At 38.2% G+C, this 20,238-nt stretch overlaps 1 protein-coding gene across 3 annotated transcripts in view; it reads right to left on the reverse strand.

The window, feature by feature from the left end:
- The window catches only part of PRRX1 (paired related homeobox 1), an 80,076-nt gene that overhangs the window by 19,759 nt on the left and 40,079 nt on the right, over window positions 1-20,238 (reverse strand). For all 3 annotated transcript variants that reach the window (XM_017868410.1, XM_017868412.1, XM_017868411.1), the window contains exon 2: window positions 2,126-2,301. In XM_017868410.1, coding sequence (XP_017723899.1) covers window positions 2,126-2,301 — 176 coding nt within the window. The remainder of the gene's footprint in view (window positions 1-2,125; window positions 2,302-20,238) is intronic.

Consider the following 20,238-nt stretch of genomic DNA (forward strand, 5'->3'; position numbering starts at 1 on the left):
TTTTTTTTTTTTTTTTTTTTGAAATGTCCACCATTGCCCTCTGCAGGTTTCCTTATTTAAAATTTAGATCACCGTAACAAAAGTGGCACATTAGTGTGCTGTGGGTTACTGCACTAAAAGTATTCATTACACCACTGCAAGCTGAGGTGTGGCATAAAAGACGTGGGGTTTTTGAGGAGAGAGGAAAGGATTTAAGAGCAGAGTTAGAGATTTGCGGTGAGCAGTGTGGGGGAAGAGGGTGTGGGAAGACGAATTTCATAATCTGCCCTGGATGGCGAATGGGAGAGCAAAACTGAGTGTTGTCCCTATGGGTCACTCTTACTTGACCCCAAAGGGGCACCTGAACTCACACTTCTTCCTAACCTACCCTCAGGGACCCCACAGGCTCCCATGACTGTCTTCTTTTGTCACTGACATTTTCATTTTTTCTCTTGGGGAGTACTTCTTGGTGAAGTCCCTGTTTCCCCATAGGGAAACTTTCACACTTTCTCTTCAGACTGAAGGGAGTACCAGGATCTCTGCATTAACTCCACAGTGGTCTCCCACTGTATACTGTGTCTCCTCCATAGACACACACCCTAATCAATGGGATAGAAATCTACCCTGAGGTCTAGCTCAAGTTCTGGCCTATCAAGAGGGTTATCATTTACAGAAAGAAATTCTTAACACTCAGACGGGACATAGATATACAAACAATAATTTCGTAAGGAAGACAAGACAGACTGGACCTACCCACCTTATCAAAACAGCATCTTGCTACTGGCAATAGGGAAAACAATAAGATCTTTCAGCAGAGAGCAAAGCACTACTCCAAAAGGCATTTAGCCGGGAGACTCTCATTCATTCGGTTTTCGGGGTGGGTGGGTGAGGGTAATTAAAAGCATGAACTCTGGATCTGCATGTCTGCATTCAAGTCCTATTTCAGACACTTCCTAGCTATGTGATGCTGTGCAAAATACTTTAACCTCTCTGTACCTCAGTTTTCTCATCTGCAAAATGAAGAATACTATCCACATCGTTGAATTAGTGTGAGGATGAAATACATTACTTATGTAAAGAACACTACTTGGCATATAAGGGCTCCAGTAGTGTTAGTTATTATATATTGTCATTATTGTTATGACTGTTAATCACAGGTTGTCTGATGTTCTAGTGTCTGGCTTGCAGTTGATGTGTCATGGCACTAATGTTAGAAAGAATGGCTATTCTCTTTTTCCTGCCTTTCATGCTCTTACCCTCTTTCAGTTCACAGAGACCCTGAGGGTGAATAAAATCATCCACTTGAGTGTGCTCTTAACTCAGTTCCTAAGTATTCATTTCCCACTCCATCAGTGCTCATATTCACGGGTACTTACAACAAGTTTCTTGAAGACTGGGGAGGAGAGCTGAGGTAGGGGACAGAGAATTCATCTCTTTAACCACTTCAAGATCAAAGTGAAATCTAAGGGTTCAGAGTAAAATGCTCAGATGGACAATGTATATCACATAAATCTGGAAGTGTCAGAAAGAAACGGGTGCTGGGAGAGGAACCTGTAGCAAAGATTATTCTGCCCTACCTGAAAACATTCAATTTTATTTAAAAAAAATACTTGCTGCCCAAAGAAACACAGCTGGAAACAGGATTCTATCCTCATGCTGACCATTTGTAACCCTTATGAGTACCAGCTCCCATCTGAAGCCTCTAACTTGTGTATTATTTGTTTGTTTATTTATTTATTTATTTATTTATTTATTTATTTATTTATTTTTGAGACAGGGTCTCACTCTGTCACCCAGGCTGGGGTGCAGTGGCACAATCTCAGCTCACTGCAACCTCCACCCCCTAGGCTCAAGCAATTCTCCCACGTCAGCCCTCCAAGAAACTGGGACCACAGGCACGCACCACCATGCCTGGCTATTTGTTTATTTGTTTTGTATTTTTGGTAGAGATGAGGTCTCACCATGCTGCCCAGTCTGGTTTCAAACCCCTGAGCTCAAGCAATGTGCCTGTGACAGCCTCCCAATGTGCTGAGATTGCAGGCATGAATCACTGCGCTGGGCTATAATTTGTGTTTTTAAACAGTCTTCAGAAATGTGCCTCTGAGGAGGGGACTACCTGGTACCAGCTTCCCGCAGCTTCAGTTACCTGCACTCTGGCCTCGGTGAGGTTCACCCGGCGGGCAAGGTCTTCTCGCACAAAAGCATCAGGATAGTGTGTCCGCTCAAAGACACGTTCCAAAGCCTGCAGCTGGCTGCTATTGAAGGTTGTCCTATTCCTTCGCTGCTTTCGCTTCTTTTTTTCCTCTGAGTTCAGCTGATCATCTGGAATAGAATACAATGATGAAAAGAAGCCAAATTCACTGTAGGAGTCCCAGTTAAAACTTTTTTTAAGGTCTATCTATAGTGAGATGTTGCTCCATTTGCTCACATCTTCATCAAAGTCCTATAGCCAAATGCCACTTTGCATGTGCAAATGTGGACATTAGTGCTCTCAAGTTCGTATGTTAAGAATCCCAGCAATTCTAATGCTTGGCTGTTGTCTCTAAATCTGGGACAAGATCTGAACTGTCAGAGAGAAATTACTTGCATGCTCCTTGATGCCTTGACAAACATGTCAAGGAAAATCATAACCCTGTCCATGTTCTCTGAACTTCTCTAGAGATAAAGGAAGAAGAATAGATGTTTTTGTACCTTGTTTGTCTTTGACAATATTATGCTCACTCATGCAGTTTAACAATCAAGTAGACCAATTATCTCCTGGTTCCTTCTCTCCTAACATATATACATGAGCACAAGTGTAGAGTTATAGAGAAGAAACTCTGTTCAAACCACATTACATGGATGTGTTTTACCATGCACTCCCCTTGAAGCAGCAAGTAATTTCTAACAGCATTCACTGAAAACTCCATGCTGTTGCAAAGGCAGGCTTCAGAGGCCTCAGCCTAGATCAGGAGTAGTGCTACAAAGCCATCAACCCAAGCTAACATTAGCCTGGGGCTCACTCCCTGGGAACCCAAGAACAGGAAACAGTTCAGAAAGATCCCTGAAAATGTTTCACTCAAACTTGAGTTCTAGGACCCTAAGATCTTAGGCACCTTTGAAGAATCACAACACCATTTTTACCTGTCAAGATCCTTCCTTGTTTTTTTCTGAGCTCCCCTGAAGGTAGCCTGGTGAGATAATTGTCCAGGTTGTCCATAGCAGTCAGAGAGTAGTATGCTCCTGTCCTGCTGCCCCCACCCGGACCAGTCAGGAGCGATGTATATGTGAAACTGAGTGGAATACCAGCTGTGCTGACACCTTCATCAAACTGTCACCCTAAAGCCTGAGCTCTGTAGAGCCCGTGTGAGTCCCAGAGATTTGCAACACCATGCTGCCAAAACCAAAGTCATATGCTCCATATAATGAACTGGACTTATGTTCCCCTTAGCTTTTCCCCAAAGAGGCTCAGCCCCAAGAAAATTATGAGGCGTTGTAGTGAGGATGGGGAGAAAGGAGAGCTTGGCCATTCGCTGTTTAGAAAGTACTTTTGGCTGTCTCTTCTAATATGCAAATTCTCCTGATTCTTTCTGATTATAAACAGAATATAAACACAACGTACTCAGTAAAACTATTAGCACGAGTCATGATGACACCTACCTCAGCTATAATATTGTTCTTATTACAAATTGAGGGCATGTTCTAGATTTGTGTACAGAGTCAAAATGTAGCTTAAATCCAGAGGCCTGACAACTGAGGTCTCTAAGTCTTTTTGCTAAGAGAACCCTTCTACATCAATGCTTCCTTACCAGGAAAACCCCTGAAGCTTAGAATAGAGACTGCACATTTCCTCTTGATAATTAAAGCACCCATATATAGTAAATGCTTGTTGAATTTGTTTTCAGGGAAAATGTGAAACTCCTCTTGTCCTTAGAAGACTGTTTCCGTAGCAAAAATGTCATATGATCTCAACCAGATTCCTCCAGCCAAGAAGCTACCATTCTGTCTGCTTCGTGGTTTTGTGCAGTCAACCTTCTCTTTAGATTTTTGCATTTATGGTGCCTCAACTAGGGGCCCAGCTTTGGTGGCACTTCTGTGACACTCAGTAAGAATGTAAGATCAGCTGCATCTTGGAAATTGAACAAATTTAATAATAATTTTTGACATCTACCAGTGACTAAAATATTCTAACCAACATCACTGATTGTACCACTAGCGATTAGCAAAATTAGTTTGTAATAAGATCAGCACTAGAATTCAAACACCTAGGATTAAATACCTTTTAGTAGTTACCTTGCACTTGTATTCTCCTTCCTATTTAATATTTGGAAGCATTCCTCCCGTTCATGTTCATTTTTCCAAATCATTTTGTCTTGTACTTCGGGTCTTTCTAGATAATACAAGCCCTTGTGATAGCACAATAATCTGAATTTCATGCCCCCGAAACAGAAGTCTGCAAAAAAAAAATCCTTAGCTTCTATACTTTGTTTTAACTGAGACCAATTAGACCCTAAGCCATTTTAATCATACAGATAAATTTCTGCTTTTAATAATGTAGAGATAATTATATTTTTAATCATATAGAGAAAATCCCTTATTAAGCCAATCCCATGATTTGTTTCCTTCTCTCAAAGAAAATTCTTTCTTAGGTGCAACCACAAATTGTAAATCTTTTATGTTTTTTATAAGCCTATTTCTTCTTGTACTGCCAACTACAATCAAGACCAAGAATATTTTATGTTTTGTTCTTAGTATTACAACCTGCTACATAATCTCGGTAGTTCTTTGAAATATTCCACTGTTCAATCAAATTCCACTGACTGTCCACCATAAACCACCAACTCCCCTGATGTGGGAGTAAGGGAAATGGAGAATTACAGTTTATGACAGGGAATAAATAGCTATGATGACCTGAAGCAATTCCAGCAAAAGTTTCCCAGTGAATGTTCTTGTTGTTTTTAACAAATGAAAACACTAGTTCAGATCATGTTGAAGGTGAGAAAAGACACAAATAACAGGGATCCAGGGAGTCTGGCTCTGGCAAATGTCCTTCAGAGTGCAAGTATAATAGAAAGAGACGATGAGTGGGCAACAGAGACAGCTCAAGCAGCAGTGCTGGGGATGGTCTGTCTTTGCTCACTAATCACAAAGTGTGAGCTCCCTGTTTTTCCCCAAGAATGCAGAACAGGACCCAGCACAGTATCTTCAGCAGTACAAAAGGAAACATAAACACTGTAGAGGTTTACATCTGCAGGGCATCTGAAGGACCTGTGATAAACACATTTATCAGATTCTTGGCTCTGGTTGAATACAGGGGAGAGAAAGCAGTGTGTTTTTACAAATTCCAAGAGGGTCAAAACAACTACAACTAGCAAAAACAACTACAGTGAAGGTTAATTTTGAAACATGCTGTCTGAGGATACTGACATCCAATTGAATATTAGGATGCATCTCATTCTTTCGCATACTAAAATGGGAAGGATTCACCAAGTTGTAGAATAACCAGCAGAAACATGAATACATTTTTTTTTTTTTTTTTTTTTTTTTTTTTGAGACAGAGTCTCGCTCTGTCGCCCAGGCTGGAGGGCAGTGGCTCAATCTCGGCTCACTGCAAGCACCACCTCCCGGGTTTATGCCATTCTCCTGCCTCAGCCTCCCGAGTAGCTGGGACTACAGGCACCCACCACCACCTGTGGCTAATTTTTTGTATTTTTAATAGAGATGGGTTTCACCGTGTTAGCCAGGATGGTCTCGATCTCCTGACCTTGTGATCCACCCACCTCAGCCTCCCAAAGTACTGGGATTACAGGCGTGAGCCACCGTGTCCGTGTCCGGCCTACATGGATACATTTTTATCAAAGTCACAGTGTTTCAAATCCAAAGTGTGTTTGGATTTTATACTTTTTTGATGATTGAGTAAACTGAAAATATGTAGTTATTGTTGCCCTTAATAAAAACAAGTGAAACATCCTTATAAATAACTGTAGTCTTGCTTGGGATCATGAGTCATAAAATATTGGCACCTAAGAAAACCCATGAAATTGTCTAATTCAACCATCTTATTTTACAGATGAGTTAAATTAGATCTAGAAGAACAATGTGACTTGCCCAAAATCACAATGCAGATTTGGGACCTCTAGCCAGAGCGAGAAACCATGATTCCCAATTCTATTCCACTCTTAAGTGCAAATGGCAGCATACACGCTGTGAAAGAGAGAAACAACAAAGCATCCGACACATAAATGGAAACCATTCCCCAGGGAAAATGGTTATAAGAAAGACAGATTTTTCCATACTAGCTGTTATAAAAAGGGTCTGAGAAAGAGGGTCGATGAATATCACATGTTGTCCTTCCTACCAGAATAGCATTAAAAAATGCAACCATTCTCATCTAGAAAGCTATTTTGATCCAGATGTTCTTGCATTCTTCTTTACAATGATATCCATAAGTCCTTGCTTCATCAGTTGAATAAGTGCAGGGTTATTTCAGCTTAGTAGTATGCCCTATCTTCTATCTTCTCCCACAGTCATGGAAGATGATTTTCACTTTAGGACACAGTTTAAAATGTCTCTGTTCCTAAAACACATCTCAAATCTTACCTTCTCTATAAACCTTTTCTGATAGCACCAATTCATATTGATTTCCCAGGCTCTAAATTTATATACATATATTAGTATATTATCAAATACCTTTTTAAAATTATGGTTCAATTTTTTCTGTGTAAATATTTTGTCACCTTAGTGCATTCAGGTATTTCTATAGAAAAGAGATAGGATTCCTTGACATATTATGTTACAGTAAAAGTTGAAAGAGTTATAGTAATGTCATGGTATAGAAGCAGTCCCAGAATATCAGAACTTTAGTGATTTATTTGAAGTTTTAAAGGACTGAGTAGTTTCTGAATTCCACTTATTCTTTTTAACAATACATAGCAAGTAATTATGTTAGCATTGTCTTTTGTCTCTGGATAGTTTTACCCACAGAGGAAAAATTCTTTTGCAATGTTTCTTTATCAGATAGAATAGTTACCAGATTTAGAGAGGGAAAAGGGCTTGTTGTCTGATAGCTTTGCAAATGTAGGAATTATTCTTTCATTTTTATCCTTTACTAGAAAAGCGGCTGCAGGACACATGAATTATTTAAACCACCAGGAACGTACACAAGAAAGAGGTACTAAAAGAGATGGGTGTTTCTAATGGATCACAATGTTAGAATACATATGAAGAACTTCTTGAGAAAAGAAGTCTGCAAGCCCAAGGTAGGATACCCTCTGTGTATTCAAATATGAGTTAAAGAGAACAATAGCCCTGACCTTGACTCTAGTGTGAAGTTCACTCTGGACTCCTCGCGTGGCTGCTGACATTGCTCTAGAGGGAAGGTGGAGGAGAAGGCAGAAAGTGCCATCCTCAAGCATGGGGACCTGACAGCATGTGGTGATCCCTATTCACTAAGGCCTTGCACTCACCATGCAAGCTTCAACTAACTCCAACACCCCTCACCCTCTTCTGCTCTGCATCCTGTGGGAGGAACCTTAGAGATTCCAAATCATTGGTCAGCCAAACGTAATTTAAAGGTACGGTAAAAACATATTTTAGGAATAAAATCTGAAGAAAAATGTGTTTCCTATGCCTGGGTCACATCAGTTTGGGAAAAAATCTGATGCAAGAAGATAAAATGCCAGCTCCAGTAGCAGAAACCAACTACCACATCAAAGCTTGTCATCTGCCTTTTGGTTGAAAGCATGGCAGGCAAGCGGATCTAAAGTGCAGCCTGCTGATCATTTTATGGGCATTGAAGAATGTTTTCAAAGGAACTTATATTGCACAACAGCTACTTACTTTAATGGGATTTGTGTGGTTCAGGCCCTGTAACCTTTGGAAAATTGAAAGGAAGTGTAATTGCAAAAGCCACTAAAAACCGTTTAGCTTTTATTGCAAGGCCTATGAAAAGCAGTGAAATAGAGCTGTGGCATTCATTTGAGTTTCTTTGGCTACACTCAGCATTAACTGAAATTAGGACAGCATCTTTCTAATATGTGCCCTGATAAATGGCACATGGGTCACTTAACTGGGAAGACTGTTGCAATATAGACTGAGCTTAGTGCATCACAATGACCAAAGCCAAGTTGAGCAGCACATCCATATGTTCTCAACAGCATAGTCCTTCAGCGGTCCTCCACTATTGACTCCCAGCAAGTATCAAGAGTGAACAGATCTCTGCCAATACAAATACCCAACTGTGCAGCTACTATGCATTATCACAGCACAGCTGCCTGAACTAAAGCACACTAAATCCCCTAAACTTTGTTTGGTGGTCTTTACTGTCATCTTGATAGAGACTTGGTTCATTTTTAGTCAAGTATCAGACTAAACCTTAGCAAATAGGATTAAAACACCTTATATGTAATTTGGGAAATGACATATGTTCTCTGGAGAACAAAACGCTGTAAGAAGTGTGACATTACATTATTTTGAATGGTTTTGATCAAAAAGATGAGTCAGTGGCTCTGTGTAGACAGCTCAAAATTTAACTCTCTCAATAGCGCCAACCCTCCTTTCAAGTAGAAAACACTCAAGAATATGAGGTACTCTAATGTGATTTGCACTGTTTTTAGCTTCTTTGTTATGTATTTCTTTTCACTTCTATAGAACAAATACATTTCTATAGCACCAAAAATGTTAACACAATCCATATCACCTTAAGTGCTTTAACTCTCTTAAGGCTTTTTCCTTAAAGGATTATTGACCAGAACCCCTGAGAATATCCAACACAAAGCAAGGACACTTGCCAGGACTGACTTTCTGTGTAGTCCCATGTTGGAACCATACTTACTTCTGAGGCTATGTTGATAAATCTCCCCTCCCCCCATTGTGTGGGCATTTTCCATGTGATGATGAATCTTTTTTAGACTATAACTCCAGAGCAGAGCACAACATTTGTGTTTGCATTTAATTGAAGCTCTTATCAATGCTCAGTAAGTGAATAATCAGACACGAAATAATAATACTAATAATACTAAGTGCTCATGAATACATAATATTACTAATACTAATAACAATAATGTATTCATTAATACATTATTTGACTTAGGAATTTGACTAGGATTACAAACAGAGCTGAGGATGAGGCATATGCTCTTGCCTTCTTCTGCTGAACTTTTTTTCCCTTTGCAGTGAGACTGCTATCACTTTGTAAAAGAGACAGCATCAATCTTGCCATTACCTGTAGAAACTAGTGTTTTCATGAGAGGCAAGCATCATATGTCATCTTTTCAATGATTCCTTATCTTTTGGTTATAATTTTAATGTTCTAAAGAAAAATCTGGTAAACACAGGTTCTAAAAAACCGAGACTGGAAGCAGACAGGAATGAAGGAAATGTACATAGTTAATGAGTAAGCTCAGCTCTTAGAAGGACAGGAGTGATGGAGCGGAGCTTCTCCGCTTAGACAGAAAAAGAGCTACAAGGTATTTGAACTTGTGAGAACAAAAGCATGACTTGAATTTTGTTATAATTGTTAATCTTGTGTTAAATGGACAAGGTGCTTATAGCAGAGAAAGCCACAGCAACAGAGAATTAGCTTTCCATCACAATAAGAGAGAGAACCAAGGGTAATTCTGTAACACTATATAGAATAAATGAAGAGGTCTGAAAAGGATATCAAAGTTCTTGGTATTACTCTGGTCTTGGATGCCAAATAAATCTGAAGATGAAAACACACTAAAATGGTCAACATAAGAAGCTTGATATTTTAAAATATTTTTTAGATGAAATAAAATTCTCTTTAAAGAACAAAAATTCAAATTTTATTTAAAGAATAAGAAAAGTTGAAGTGTAAATAATGGCTTAAAGCTTGACTTTTTAGAGGAAAATACCATTCTTTAACATCTGAAGCTTTCAATTTCGGTATCTGTAAAATGGTTGTTGGCTTAGTCAGCTCAGGCTGCCAAAACAAAATACGATAGACTGGGTAGCTTAGACAACAGAAATATGTTTCAGAGGCGGGAAGTCTCAGGATGAGGGGCTGGCCTGTTTGGGTTCCTGTTGAGGGCCTGCTTCCTGGCCTGGAAACAACTGCCTTGTTACTATATCCTCATATGGCAGAGAGAGAGCAAAAGAGAGCAAGCTTCCTGGTCTCTTCTTCTAAAGACACTACTAAGTCCATCAGGAAGACTCACTCACACGACCTCATCTAAACCTAATTATCTTTCAAAGCCCTTAGTTCCAAATAGCATCACATTGGGGATTACGGGTTCAATATATGAATTTGGAGCAGATATAAACATTCAGTCCATGACAATTGCTTTAAGATACAAGTGATACATATATTTTTAAATAATACAAATTGTGATCAGTTGTACACATTTCCTTATATTTTATTGTAAAATATGTATTATGGAGCAATTGTGGAAATGGCTTTGGATTGGGAATAAGGAGGCTTTGATTCCAAATCAGGGGAGTTACTGGGAAAGCCTGTGATGTTAGCCCTCAAGTGTCCCAACTGGCATAATTATAGGTTGGGCTGTGAGACTAAGATCTGTTTCAAATTCAGCATTGTGGAGTTATAGGATAGTTTTTACATTTCTGATGCCTAGCCTAATAAAAAAAAACTTTCCATAATTGCTCATTTAGGGTGATGACTGAATTATATTCTTTTGGTGGTGATGGTGTTGGTGGTGGTGTTTTTTACTTTTTTGAGAAACATTTAGGCTGGATTTTATCTTGTATAAGGGCTGCAATGTAATTACCAGGCCTGGAGAAATCTTCAGTGATTGACATATTCCTCCATGCCCACAGCACTCTGCAGAGACAACACTCCAGACTGAAATCAATGTGAATCTTTAGAAGACATTAGTTTACCTCTAACCACAGTCTAGAGAAAGAAGAAATGTACGATGTTTTTTTTTAGAATAACTATAAAGAGTTATTCTATCTTCTAAATTTACTAAAAGGAGATAAGAATAACTACATACTCCTTTTCTCTGCCATCCTTGACCTTCTAACCATGAGTCAAGTGGCATCAGCCTTGCTGCAAACACTGCCTATATCAACCATTTTAAGCTAATCCCAAAATGGATGCCACTAACAATGGTTACATTCAATCTTGACTTTCGCATCCTCTCACTATCACTTTATTCATTCATTTGAACAAATATCTATTGAGCACCTACATGCCAAGCAATGAGATGCTCTGAGTAGACAGAAATGTTGTATGTTGTCTACACTTCAAGATACTTTCTTTATAACTGATCTGGAGAGAGAAGTCAAAAGCACTTGACAAGTAAAGTAACAGTAGAGAAAAAAAATTCCAGTACACTTGGTGGCCATCAGAGCCAGGAAAGGGCTAGGAAGGAGGACAGAGATACCAAAGTGAGTACAAGGTTAGCAAACACTGCATGGGCCTCTCTTTGTCATGCCTAAAGCTTAGCATCCTTTTCTCAGCTGACCTATTATTTCTCACCCAATCACTCCACTCTAGTTGTACTGCTAACGGTGATAAAAACATAATTTTCTTGTCCTTTTCATTTGTATTTTTCTCCGTCCTTGTCTTTCTTTGCCTAATAACACATCACAGACCTTACCCATATCTACTAACTTTTACATTAATGGCTCCTTCTCCTTCCCTAAGTCTCGGCTGACCTGTCAGTTCTTTGTAGGAACCTTCTGTGATCAACAACCAGAAGTAGTCTTCTCACTATTCTTCACCCAGCATCTTAATCATCTGCTTTATAACACTTATGACAACCTGTAACTATTTATGTTGATTGCCTCACACTAGAATATAGCTTCATGAATGTAGGCACCTTACCTGACTCGTTAACTGTACTATCCCGGCACTTGACATTAGTCTGCCATATTTTGGGTACTTTTCTTAGAATTATTAAATTAATATGTTAGACTGTCCTTGGTGAAAGTGCCTACTCTGAACAACCTGGTCAGTTCACACTCAGCCACCAAACCTGACCACTCTTTCAGGGATCAGTTTCTTTAATAAGGTCTTGACACACACAATTTCCTGCTTACTGCATTTTTGTGAGATGTAAATTCCAGGACCAAGTGTTTTGCAGGTTTTTTATGCACTTTCTCAGTGAATGACTTTGCAGCAGTAATTATTCCAAATAGAAAGTAAGCCTTGAAGGCAGGTGAACAGAGTTTATAGAATAGAGCCCTAAACCTCTTAGTAGTGCTCAATAAATGTTTGGCTTTGATAATGATGACACATATGGAATTATTGACCATCTTGCTCCTAGAAAAGACAAAGGAAGTCTCAAAAGGCATGACCTGATACAGTTATTTCTATGTTCCAAAAAACATATTTAGCTTGAGGTTGTATTTTCTTCTAGTTAGTCATTTCCAGTCACCGTGTTTTCTGTTCCCTTTCTCTGGCAAGGGAGCTTGGGCAAAAGCCTAGCTAATTAATTCATTCTCCAATATACAGGAACATTACTGCCTGACAACCACACCTAAGTCTTAATTATATGGTGATTTCCTCCCCAAGGATATGTGACTGTTTTAACTAGTAAGGAAGCCGATGCACTAAGGTCATATGAGAAAAAAAAGTTACATTTGGGTAAAACACCCAAAAATTCATGTGTAATAATCCTATTCCATTGAATCATGTCCCCTGTTGTTGAACAGCCCTAAAGAAGTCCTTGTTAATAGTCATTCTGTCTGCCTGGAGTGGAAATCTATGAGTAATCTATGTGTCACTGTGACTCATGTCATGGCCAACACTTCCAAATCCTCATCATCTGAAATTTGGCAACAAGAATTGACACCACTCAATTCATAACAGGAAGAAAGTGGATGAAGGAAAGACCTAATAAAAAGTTGTACTGATTAAATATAAAATGATAACCAGAAAAGGAAGATAATCAAGGTTAAGGAAGGACAATGACTCTTTAATCACCACCTGGGTCATTCTCTACCTTGGCATCTGTTTCCAATATGACTTCCATGGCAATTACAGATATATTTCCTCCTATCACCTTGGGTCTTTTTTCAGGTTTTCCCTGTTTCTGAAAGTTTTGCAATTTTTAAATTACTTTGAAAAAGGACTTTGATAGTGATATGTTGAACCAACAGCAAGGACAAACTGGATATACTATTGTTTAATTCCACTGAGAGAGCATTCCCAACAATTGATAAAAGTTTCATTTACCAGCCTTCTTATTTCTTTTCTTTAATCTATTTGATAAAATGGCACAGAGTGTAATTAGGTGGCTAATTTAAACAGAAGTCAGTACCTTTAAAATAAAGTATCATAAGAATAAACTTGAAATTTTCATGGACTCAGGAGATTCTTATAGAAAACATTTACTGACTAGGTGAGTAGATGGAAGAAAGGATTTGAGAAAATCAGATTTTATAAACACAGTGTTTGCATTAAATCAATTAAAGAAGATGTGTGCATGGTAACTGATTTGGGCAAAGGTGGGGACATTCTAAGCTGCATTTTATTTTTTTTAATCTAGCCAAGAGGAGAGTTAAAATGAAATATTTTCCTTTCTTGCTATTCATCTGTGTTATGCAGACCCCTGCTGGGCTCCTTCACTTTGTTCTATTTGGTTATTTCTATACTAGGGCTTTTTAGTATTAGCGGTCATACCTTCCTTGATGATATCATTAAACATATTCCTTTACTACAGATCTGTTAGTTTGAGGAGAAAGCTTCTTGGCTGGAAGGATTATTACAATTTTCTTTCCTAGAGACATCCAGGGATTTCTTTTTTTTTTTTTTTTCTTTTTTTTTAGGGACAGGGTCTCACTCTGTCACCCAGGCTGGGGTGCAGTGGCATAATCACAGCTCACTCCAACCTCAAATTACCGGGCTCAAGTGATCCTCCTGCTTCAGCCTCCCCAGTAGCTGGGACTACAGGTGCACACCAACATGCCCAGCAATTTGTTTTTTTGGTAGGTATGGGGTCTCACCATGTTGCCAAGACTAGTCTTGAACTCCTGGTCTCATGCAATCCTCCTGCCTCATCCTCCCAAAGTGTTGAGATTACAGGTGTGAGCCACTGAGCCTGGCTGAGACTTCCGGTTTGAGCACCAGTCTCAGGTCTTCCCAAGACCAAATGACACTGAGCTTTTCTGGCCATTAAGTGTAGGTGGTCACCAAATGATACCAATGTAGGTAACTTCTTAACCTGAGAGAGCCCATTTTTTATGCCAAAACTGATCTCTAATTAATCATAGCCCCAGACCAAATTGTACAACAATAATATTATATTCTTTCCCACATTTTCAGCAATTCAATGTTAGTAAAAGTTTTCTTCATATAAATTTATGAGAAGTCAACTTTATATAATGGGGTATGGAGGAATGTCAGTGGATCAGAAGCCAGACAACCTGAGTTCTCTGTCTCTGGCCCAAAAATGTCATGTGATCTTGAGAATGTAACTTTGCCAATCTAGATTTCTATTACTGTTGCTGTTGAAAAGGGCATAGTATTAAATTGTTTTAATAACTCTTTCTAATTTTAAATTACAAACTCCTCTTCAAGTACTTGACCAATAGATAATCTGTGCCTTCAAAGAGGTATATAGTAAAGAATAATATACTTAATTACTAATTATCCCCATTTTTGGAATCTATGAATTTAACAATGGATTAACTAGATACTGTATAATTCCATGGATATACATTGCCGTGGTCAAATCTGCAATGTCTTTGATTGCTTTTAAATAACACTAGTAATGATATTTGCAGAAATTAGGATTATTTCAACATTGCATGAATGCTTATTTTCTTTCAGATAGTTTTTAAAGATAATGTTCAGATTTAGCAGGTATTCAAATACTTAACAAGAAACCAAAGAAAACTATTGAAAAACCATGTATAAAGTTCTAGAGTTTTAAAACAATCTAACATTTAAGGGTGGAGAGGCATAATTTCTTATAAAATGTGTGTGTGTATGTGTGTGTCTGTGTCTGTGTCTGTGTGTGTATCTATGCGGGTATATATGTGACTTAGCTCAGAGAACCCAAAGTTGAACTGGTAACAACAGTGCTAGAAACATGAAAACTAGAAGCAGATTCAATTGCTCACAGTGGGAAGGAACAACCTCTTGCAATGCGAAAGTTTTACTTGTTTGAGTTCTCTGCATAGCCCACTAAACTGCTGAGACCTACTGTCATTACCTAGTACAGTACTGACTGTATCTGGTAGCTCACTTTGACATAGCAGTTTCTGGTAGGAGATCCCAGACAATAGCTAACATGATATCAATGCCTGCTGAACTCAACTGTAAACAAAATACATATATATTTTTTAAATAGATATTTCATGGCCAGGAGAGGTGGTTCACGCCTGTAATTCCAGCACTTTGGGATGCCAGGGCAGCTGAATCACTTGAGCCCAGGAGTTTGAGACCAGCCTGAGCAACATTGCGAAACCCTGTCTCTACAAAAATAACAAAAATTAGCTGGGTGTGGTAGCGTGTTCCTGTAGTCCCAGCTATCTGGGAGGCTGAGGTGGGAGGATCACCTGAGCCCAGGTGGTCGAGGCTGCACTGAGCCCGTGATTGTGCCACTGCACTCCAGCCTGGGCAACAGAATGAGACTATATATATATATAAAATAGAATAGAATATATTTTATATATAATATGCATTATGTATATTTTATATATAATATGCATTATGTATATTTTATATATATTATGTATATAGTCTAAAATTTAAATAAACCAAGTCAGAGGATATAAGTTTCCAAGTGAAGTAAATTGCCAGATTATACTGGTTGGCACAACCATGAACTATATAAATGAGGTCTTAAATTGCTACATAATGCAAACATGGAGTAGGAAAGTGGCAAAGTGGTGACAAAAAAAGGAATGGAGTACATTTGAGATGAATCACTAAGGATGTTTTTCCATTTAATTGTGAGAGTTGATATATTGAGACCATTCCACTAGGACCCAAATAACACGTGTGCCTTTGGAACTATTTGCAGTATATGTTTCAAAGTTCAGACCAAAGCCACTAGGTAAGTTTTATGGGTCCCTCTAGAAGAGCAGTTTCTTGTCAGGGCTGGAAAAATAATGGCACAAAGCATCCAGTAACAACAGAATCTAGGCCTGTTAGTTTGATCCCAAGATGATGCCTCTTCCAAAAGGAGAGAATCCAGAAAAACAATGTATTCTCCAGACTGAGTGTGAAAGACTAATATTTAAGATTTGGAAATGTTTTGGGTATAGTCTATTACACACTGGGTGCAGATCTGTTGGGGAAAATCTATTTACCATTTTATTTGTCCCAGCAAAGACTCTCATGAAGTTGAGTTTCTCCAAGATCATCATTTGTGGAGGCTAAGGACAGGAAACAGGAAAGATGTATGACACCAGCTTTCCAAAGTCTATCTTACTTCTCAAGGTTCCTTTAAGAACACAGTACAGCTGAGAAGGCAAGTTTGCATTCAGGCCTATACAATGACTGCAGTGACCAATGGCCAATAAATCAATTACATCTTGTGTACCCTACTTAACCTATGAATATGATTAATATTTGGAGTGTGTTTTTTGTGGTGTCATGCCAAAAGTTAACCACAGCTTAGAGACTCTTGAACTTCAGAAAAATAAGTAGAAATCTATGTCCCCCACTTTATTCTCAGTGCAGTTGGAAAGAACAGAATTCCATGAGAGAGAAACTTAATTGTGTTCATAACTTCTGAGCATTGAGAGGTTGCATTTATATAGGCCTTTCTTTCAAAGATCATAAAACACCTCACGTATGTTATTTCGTTTATATTCCAAATGTGTTTATAGCATAACAAAAGGACAGAGTACAATTTTAATTTTAAAGAGTGTTAATTTAATAAATTTTAACAAAACTAAGCAAAGTTACATTTATCTAATTTAACGTTTGGGGAAATCAATGTTTAGTTATATTTCAAAATAAAATGGTCAGTGGGTAAGTTGATTAGTTTAACCTTTAATTAAAATTTTTATTTTTGCTTTGCTTTTCCCAGTACTCTAGGTCACATTGATTATTCTCCTTCCTTGACTCTGAGCTAGTGCTCGATTCACACAATTTAGCACATGGCTGAATATTTTCATGATGTCTTCTTTGTTTTCTATGTATTTTGGTCTCAACTACATATTCAGGGGGAAGAGCTGACATAGACTGGAAATGACATTAATTAGAAGACAGAGCCTTGAGAGCCAGTCCTGTCAGTCACTGTCTTTCAGCAAACTTGTTCATCTTGCCTGAGCCCAGGGCATGCAGCTGATATCTGGTAGTTTGGCTACAGAGACCAAGTTCTGAAATAAAATGTAAAATACAAATGTAAAGTGTCCTAAATGTTTTCAAGAGTTGTTGTGAGGTTCAAGTAAGATGACTTAAAAAAAACACACTATTATGTAATGTATTATTATTATAAACTCTGTGAAGACAGAGACTGTAATTTGTACTTTTCCTATATACTTTCCAGGAACTAATGTTATGTCAAGTCAATATGATTTACCAAGTAAATACTTAATAAATATTTCTGAATAACAAACAATTATTAATTACTAACTACTTGCTAAGAACCTCTGTTAAGTGCTGTATGTGGACCATTTCATATTTCACTACACTAGGAGGTCTTGCACATGAGGAGACCAAGGCTTAGGGAGCTGATCATCCAGGCCCAGTACACACAATGGACGACGTCTGGTAGTTTGGCTACAGAGCCCAAGTTCTGAAACACTTGACATTCATAGAACCGATGATCCTGAAAGAATTCAGAGGTTAGAAAATTTTCTTCCTATAAACTATTAAGAAGTGGAGGAACTTTTAAGAAGTGGATAGGAATTTGTGGCAGTGTATCGAGTATAATTTTAACCTAGAAGTTAAATTAGATAAACAGATAAACTTCTTGATATGATTGGATTGCAATTCTATGATTTTCATAAGAGATGTTTTCTTCAAAGAAATGCCTCTGAGCATTTGATTTGGCTTTGCAAACTGAAGTTCCAGCCTGCAAGATATTTCTGTTCTTCTCTTGATCAAATGGTTATAAATCCCTCTCAGAAAAGTGGGAGCATTAATCTGATTATGCACGTAGCCAATGAGAGCAAGATAATTGCATAGATCTACCCATCCATTTCACCGAACATTGTAAATTATTGAAATGCTGCAACCTAGCTTTCTGGAATCTCCAAGTTTTAAAAAAAACACTCGGCTATTGCCACTTATGGGAGACCCACATTATATTGTCTTTTTTCCCTTAAGTACCATAAAAATAAAATTTTAAATTTGAGCGTTTACCCTTTACAGGGTACTCATGTGATAGAACAATGGAAAACATGTGATACCTTCTTCTACGAACACGGGCAAAAGTCTCAATCCTGGGAACTAGTTACCCTCACTCTTAGGAAATTAAGTTGAGGAGTTCTCTTTTTACTTGTTATAAATTACATTTGTTAACAGAAATGTGGATCTGCTTTGCCTGCACACATACCCAATGTACAGCACTGCCAACTCCATAGGGAGGAGTCCGACAAATCCACTTCTTAAAAGTTCTTCCAAGTAGAGAGTACAATTGTGGTTATTAGAGGCTTGAAAGCGTGAGGGGAGGGGAGAATAGGAAGAGGTTGGTTAATAACAGATACAAAATTACAGTAACAGTCCGTGACCTGATAGGAACAGGGTCTCACAGCAGGAGTTGAGCAGCAGGTGAGTGAGCATTACTGCCTGAGCTCTGCCTCCTGTCAAATCAGCGGTAGCATTAGATTCTCATAGAAGCAGAACCCCCCCCCCATTGTGAACTGCGCATGCGCGGGATCTAGGGTGCAGCTTCCTTATGATACTCTAAATTAATGCCTGATGAGCTGAGGTGGAAGTTTCATCCCAAAACCATTCTCGCCCCCTATCCCCGCCTTCCCCCATCCATGGGAAAATTGACTTCCATGAAACCGGTCCCTGATGTCAAAAAGGTTGGGGACTACTGTTCTATACTGCTATCGGGTGACTATAAAATAATTCACGTATATCTTCAAATAGAAAAGAGGATTTTGAGTGTTCTCAACACAAAAAAAGATAAACGTTTCAGATGATGGATATGATATTAATAATTACTCTGATTTGATCATGGCACATTGCATACATGTATCGGAATATCATGCTGTACTGAATAAACATGTACAATTATAATGTGTCAATTAAAAATAATAATAAAGAAAATCTATTTTTGGTCTGACTTTAGGGCATTTGTAAAACTTGTAGTTGAAGCATTCTCCCTGTTGCAATAACCCTTTTGAAGAAAATCTTCCCTTAAAAAAAATTCTTCTACTTCTTAATAGTTTTGGGAAAGAAAATTTATTAAACTTTAAATTTGTAATTCTCGAACAAAACAAGCAAAACATTTGGCCTGAGTAGAAATAGAATGATCAGATGCCCACAAGTTAAACTGATTTCATGCCCAAGGATTATATGAGCCTTTAAACCATGGAATTCAAATCAAGTTGCAATGACAAACCACAATTCAGAGTTCCTATGTTGTGTTTTCTTTCTATTTAGTGTAATATATGTTTACTACTGGTGATGAGTACTGGCTGATAAGTATGAAAGGTCAGTGGTTCCCACAAGGAGCTCAAAATTTAGTGAGGTAAAACAGATATATAAGCAAGTAACTTCAAACTTGAATTATGCAAAATAATGGAGGATATATATAGTAAAGTTGTGATGCAAAGGAAGGATCAACCGTACCTTAATAAATGAGATAACAGATGAGTCATAAAGAAGAGGAACTAATTGCACTAGATTTTGATGGAAAATACACATTTTGACCAGTGGAAAAATACTGTTTGTAATGTACAGATCAGGATGATAAAGGCAGTATTACTCATTCCTAAAAGTGGATTTTTACCTCATTTATTCCTCGTAACAGCCCTATGAGAAACTATGTCACTGTCCTAATTTCAGGGGTTCAGAAAAGTAGACTTCTCAGGAATGCAGTGCTGATAAGTGATATGATCATGATTTCCCTGTGTTATCTCAGCCTAGCATTTGAGAGCCTTGAGAAGATGAAGCTGTAGTGGGAAAGTAGGACCAGATGGTAGAGGACCTTTCCCAACACTCTAAGACTCTTGAACTGCATCCTCCAGGGTAGGGCAGTCAGTAATGGGTTTTCAGCAGCAAAGTGGGTGATGGGGCAGTTTTGTCTCCAGGTAGCAACCTGGTAACATGGAGCTTGGTTTTTGCTGAGCATGAGACAAATATTAATGCTTTACAGATTCAGAAGGACAGCACTAATAATACGGCCTGTCTGCTACTTTTTTTTTTTTTTTTTTTTTTTT

The sequence above is a fragment of the Rhinopithecus bieti genome, unplaced genomic scaffold (genome assembly GCF_001698545.2).
Source record: "Rhinopithecus bieti isolate Rb0 unplaced genomic scaffold, ASM169854v2 scaffold_4101, whole genome shotgun sequence".
NCBI classification, from domain to species: domain Eukaryota; kingdom Metazoa; phylum Chordata; class Mammalia; order Primates; family Cercopithecidae; genus Rhinopithecus; species Rhinopithecus bieti.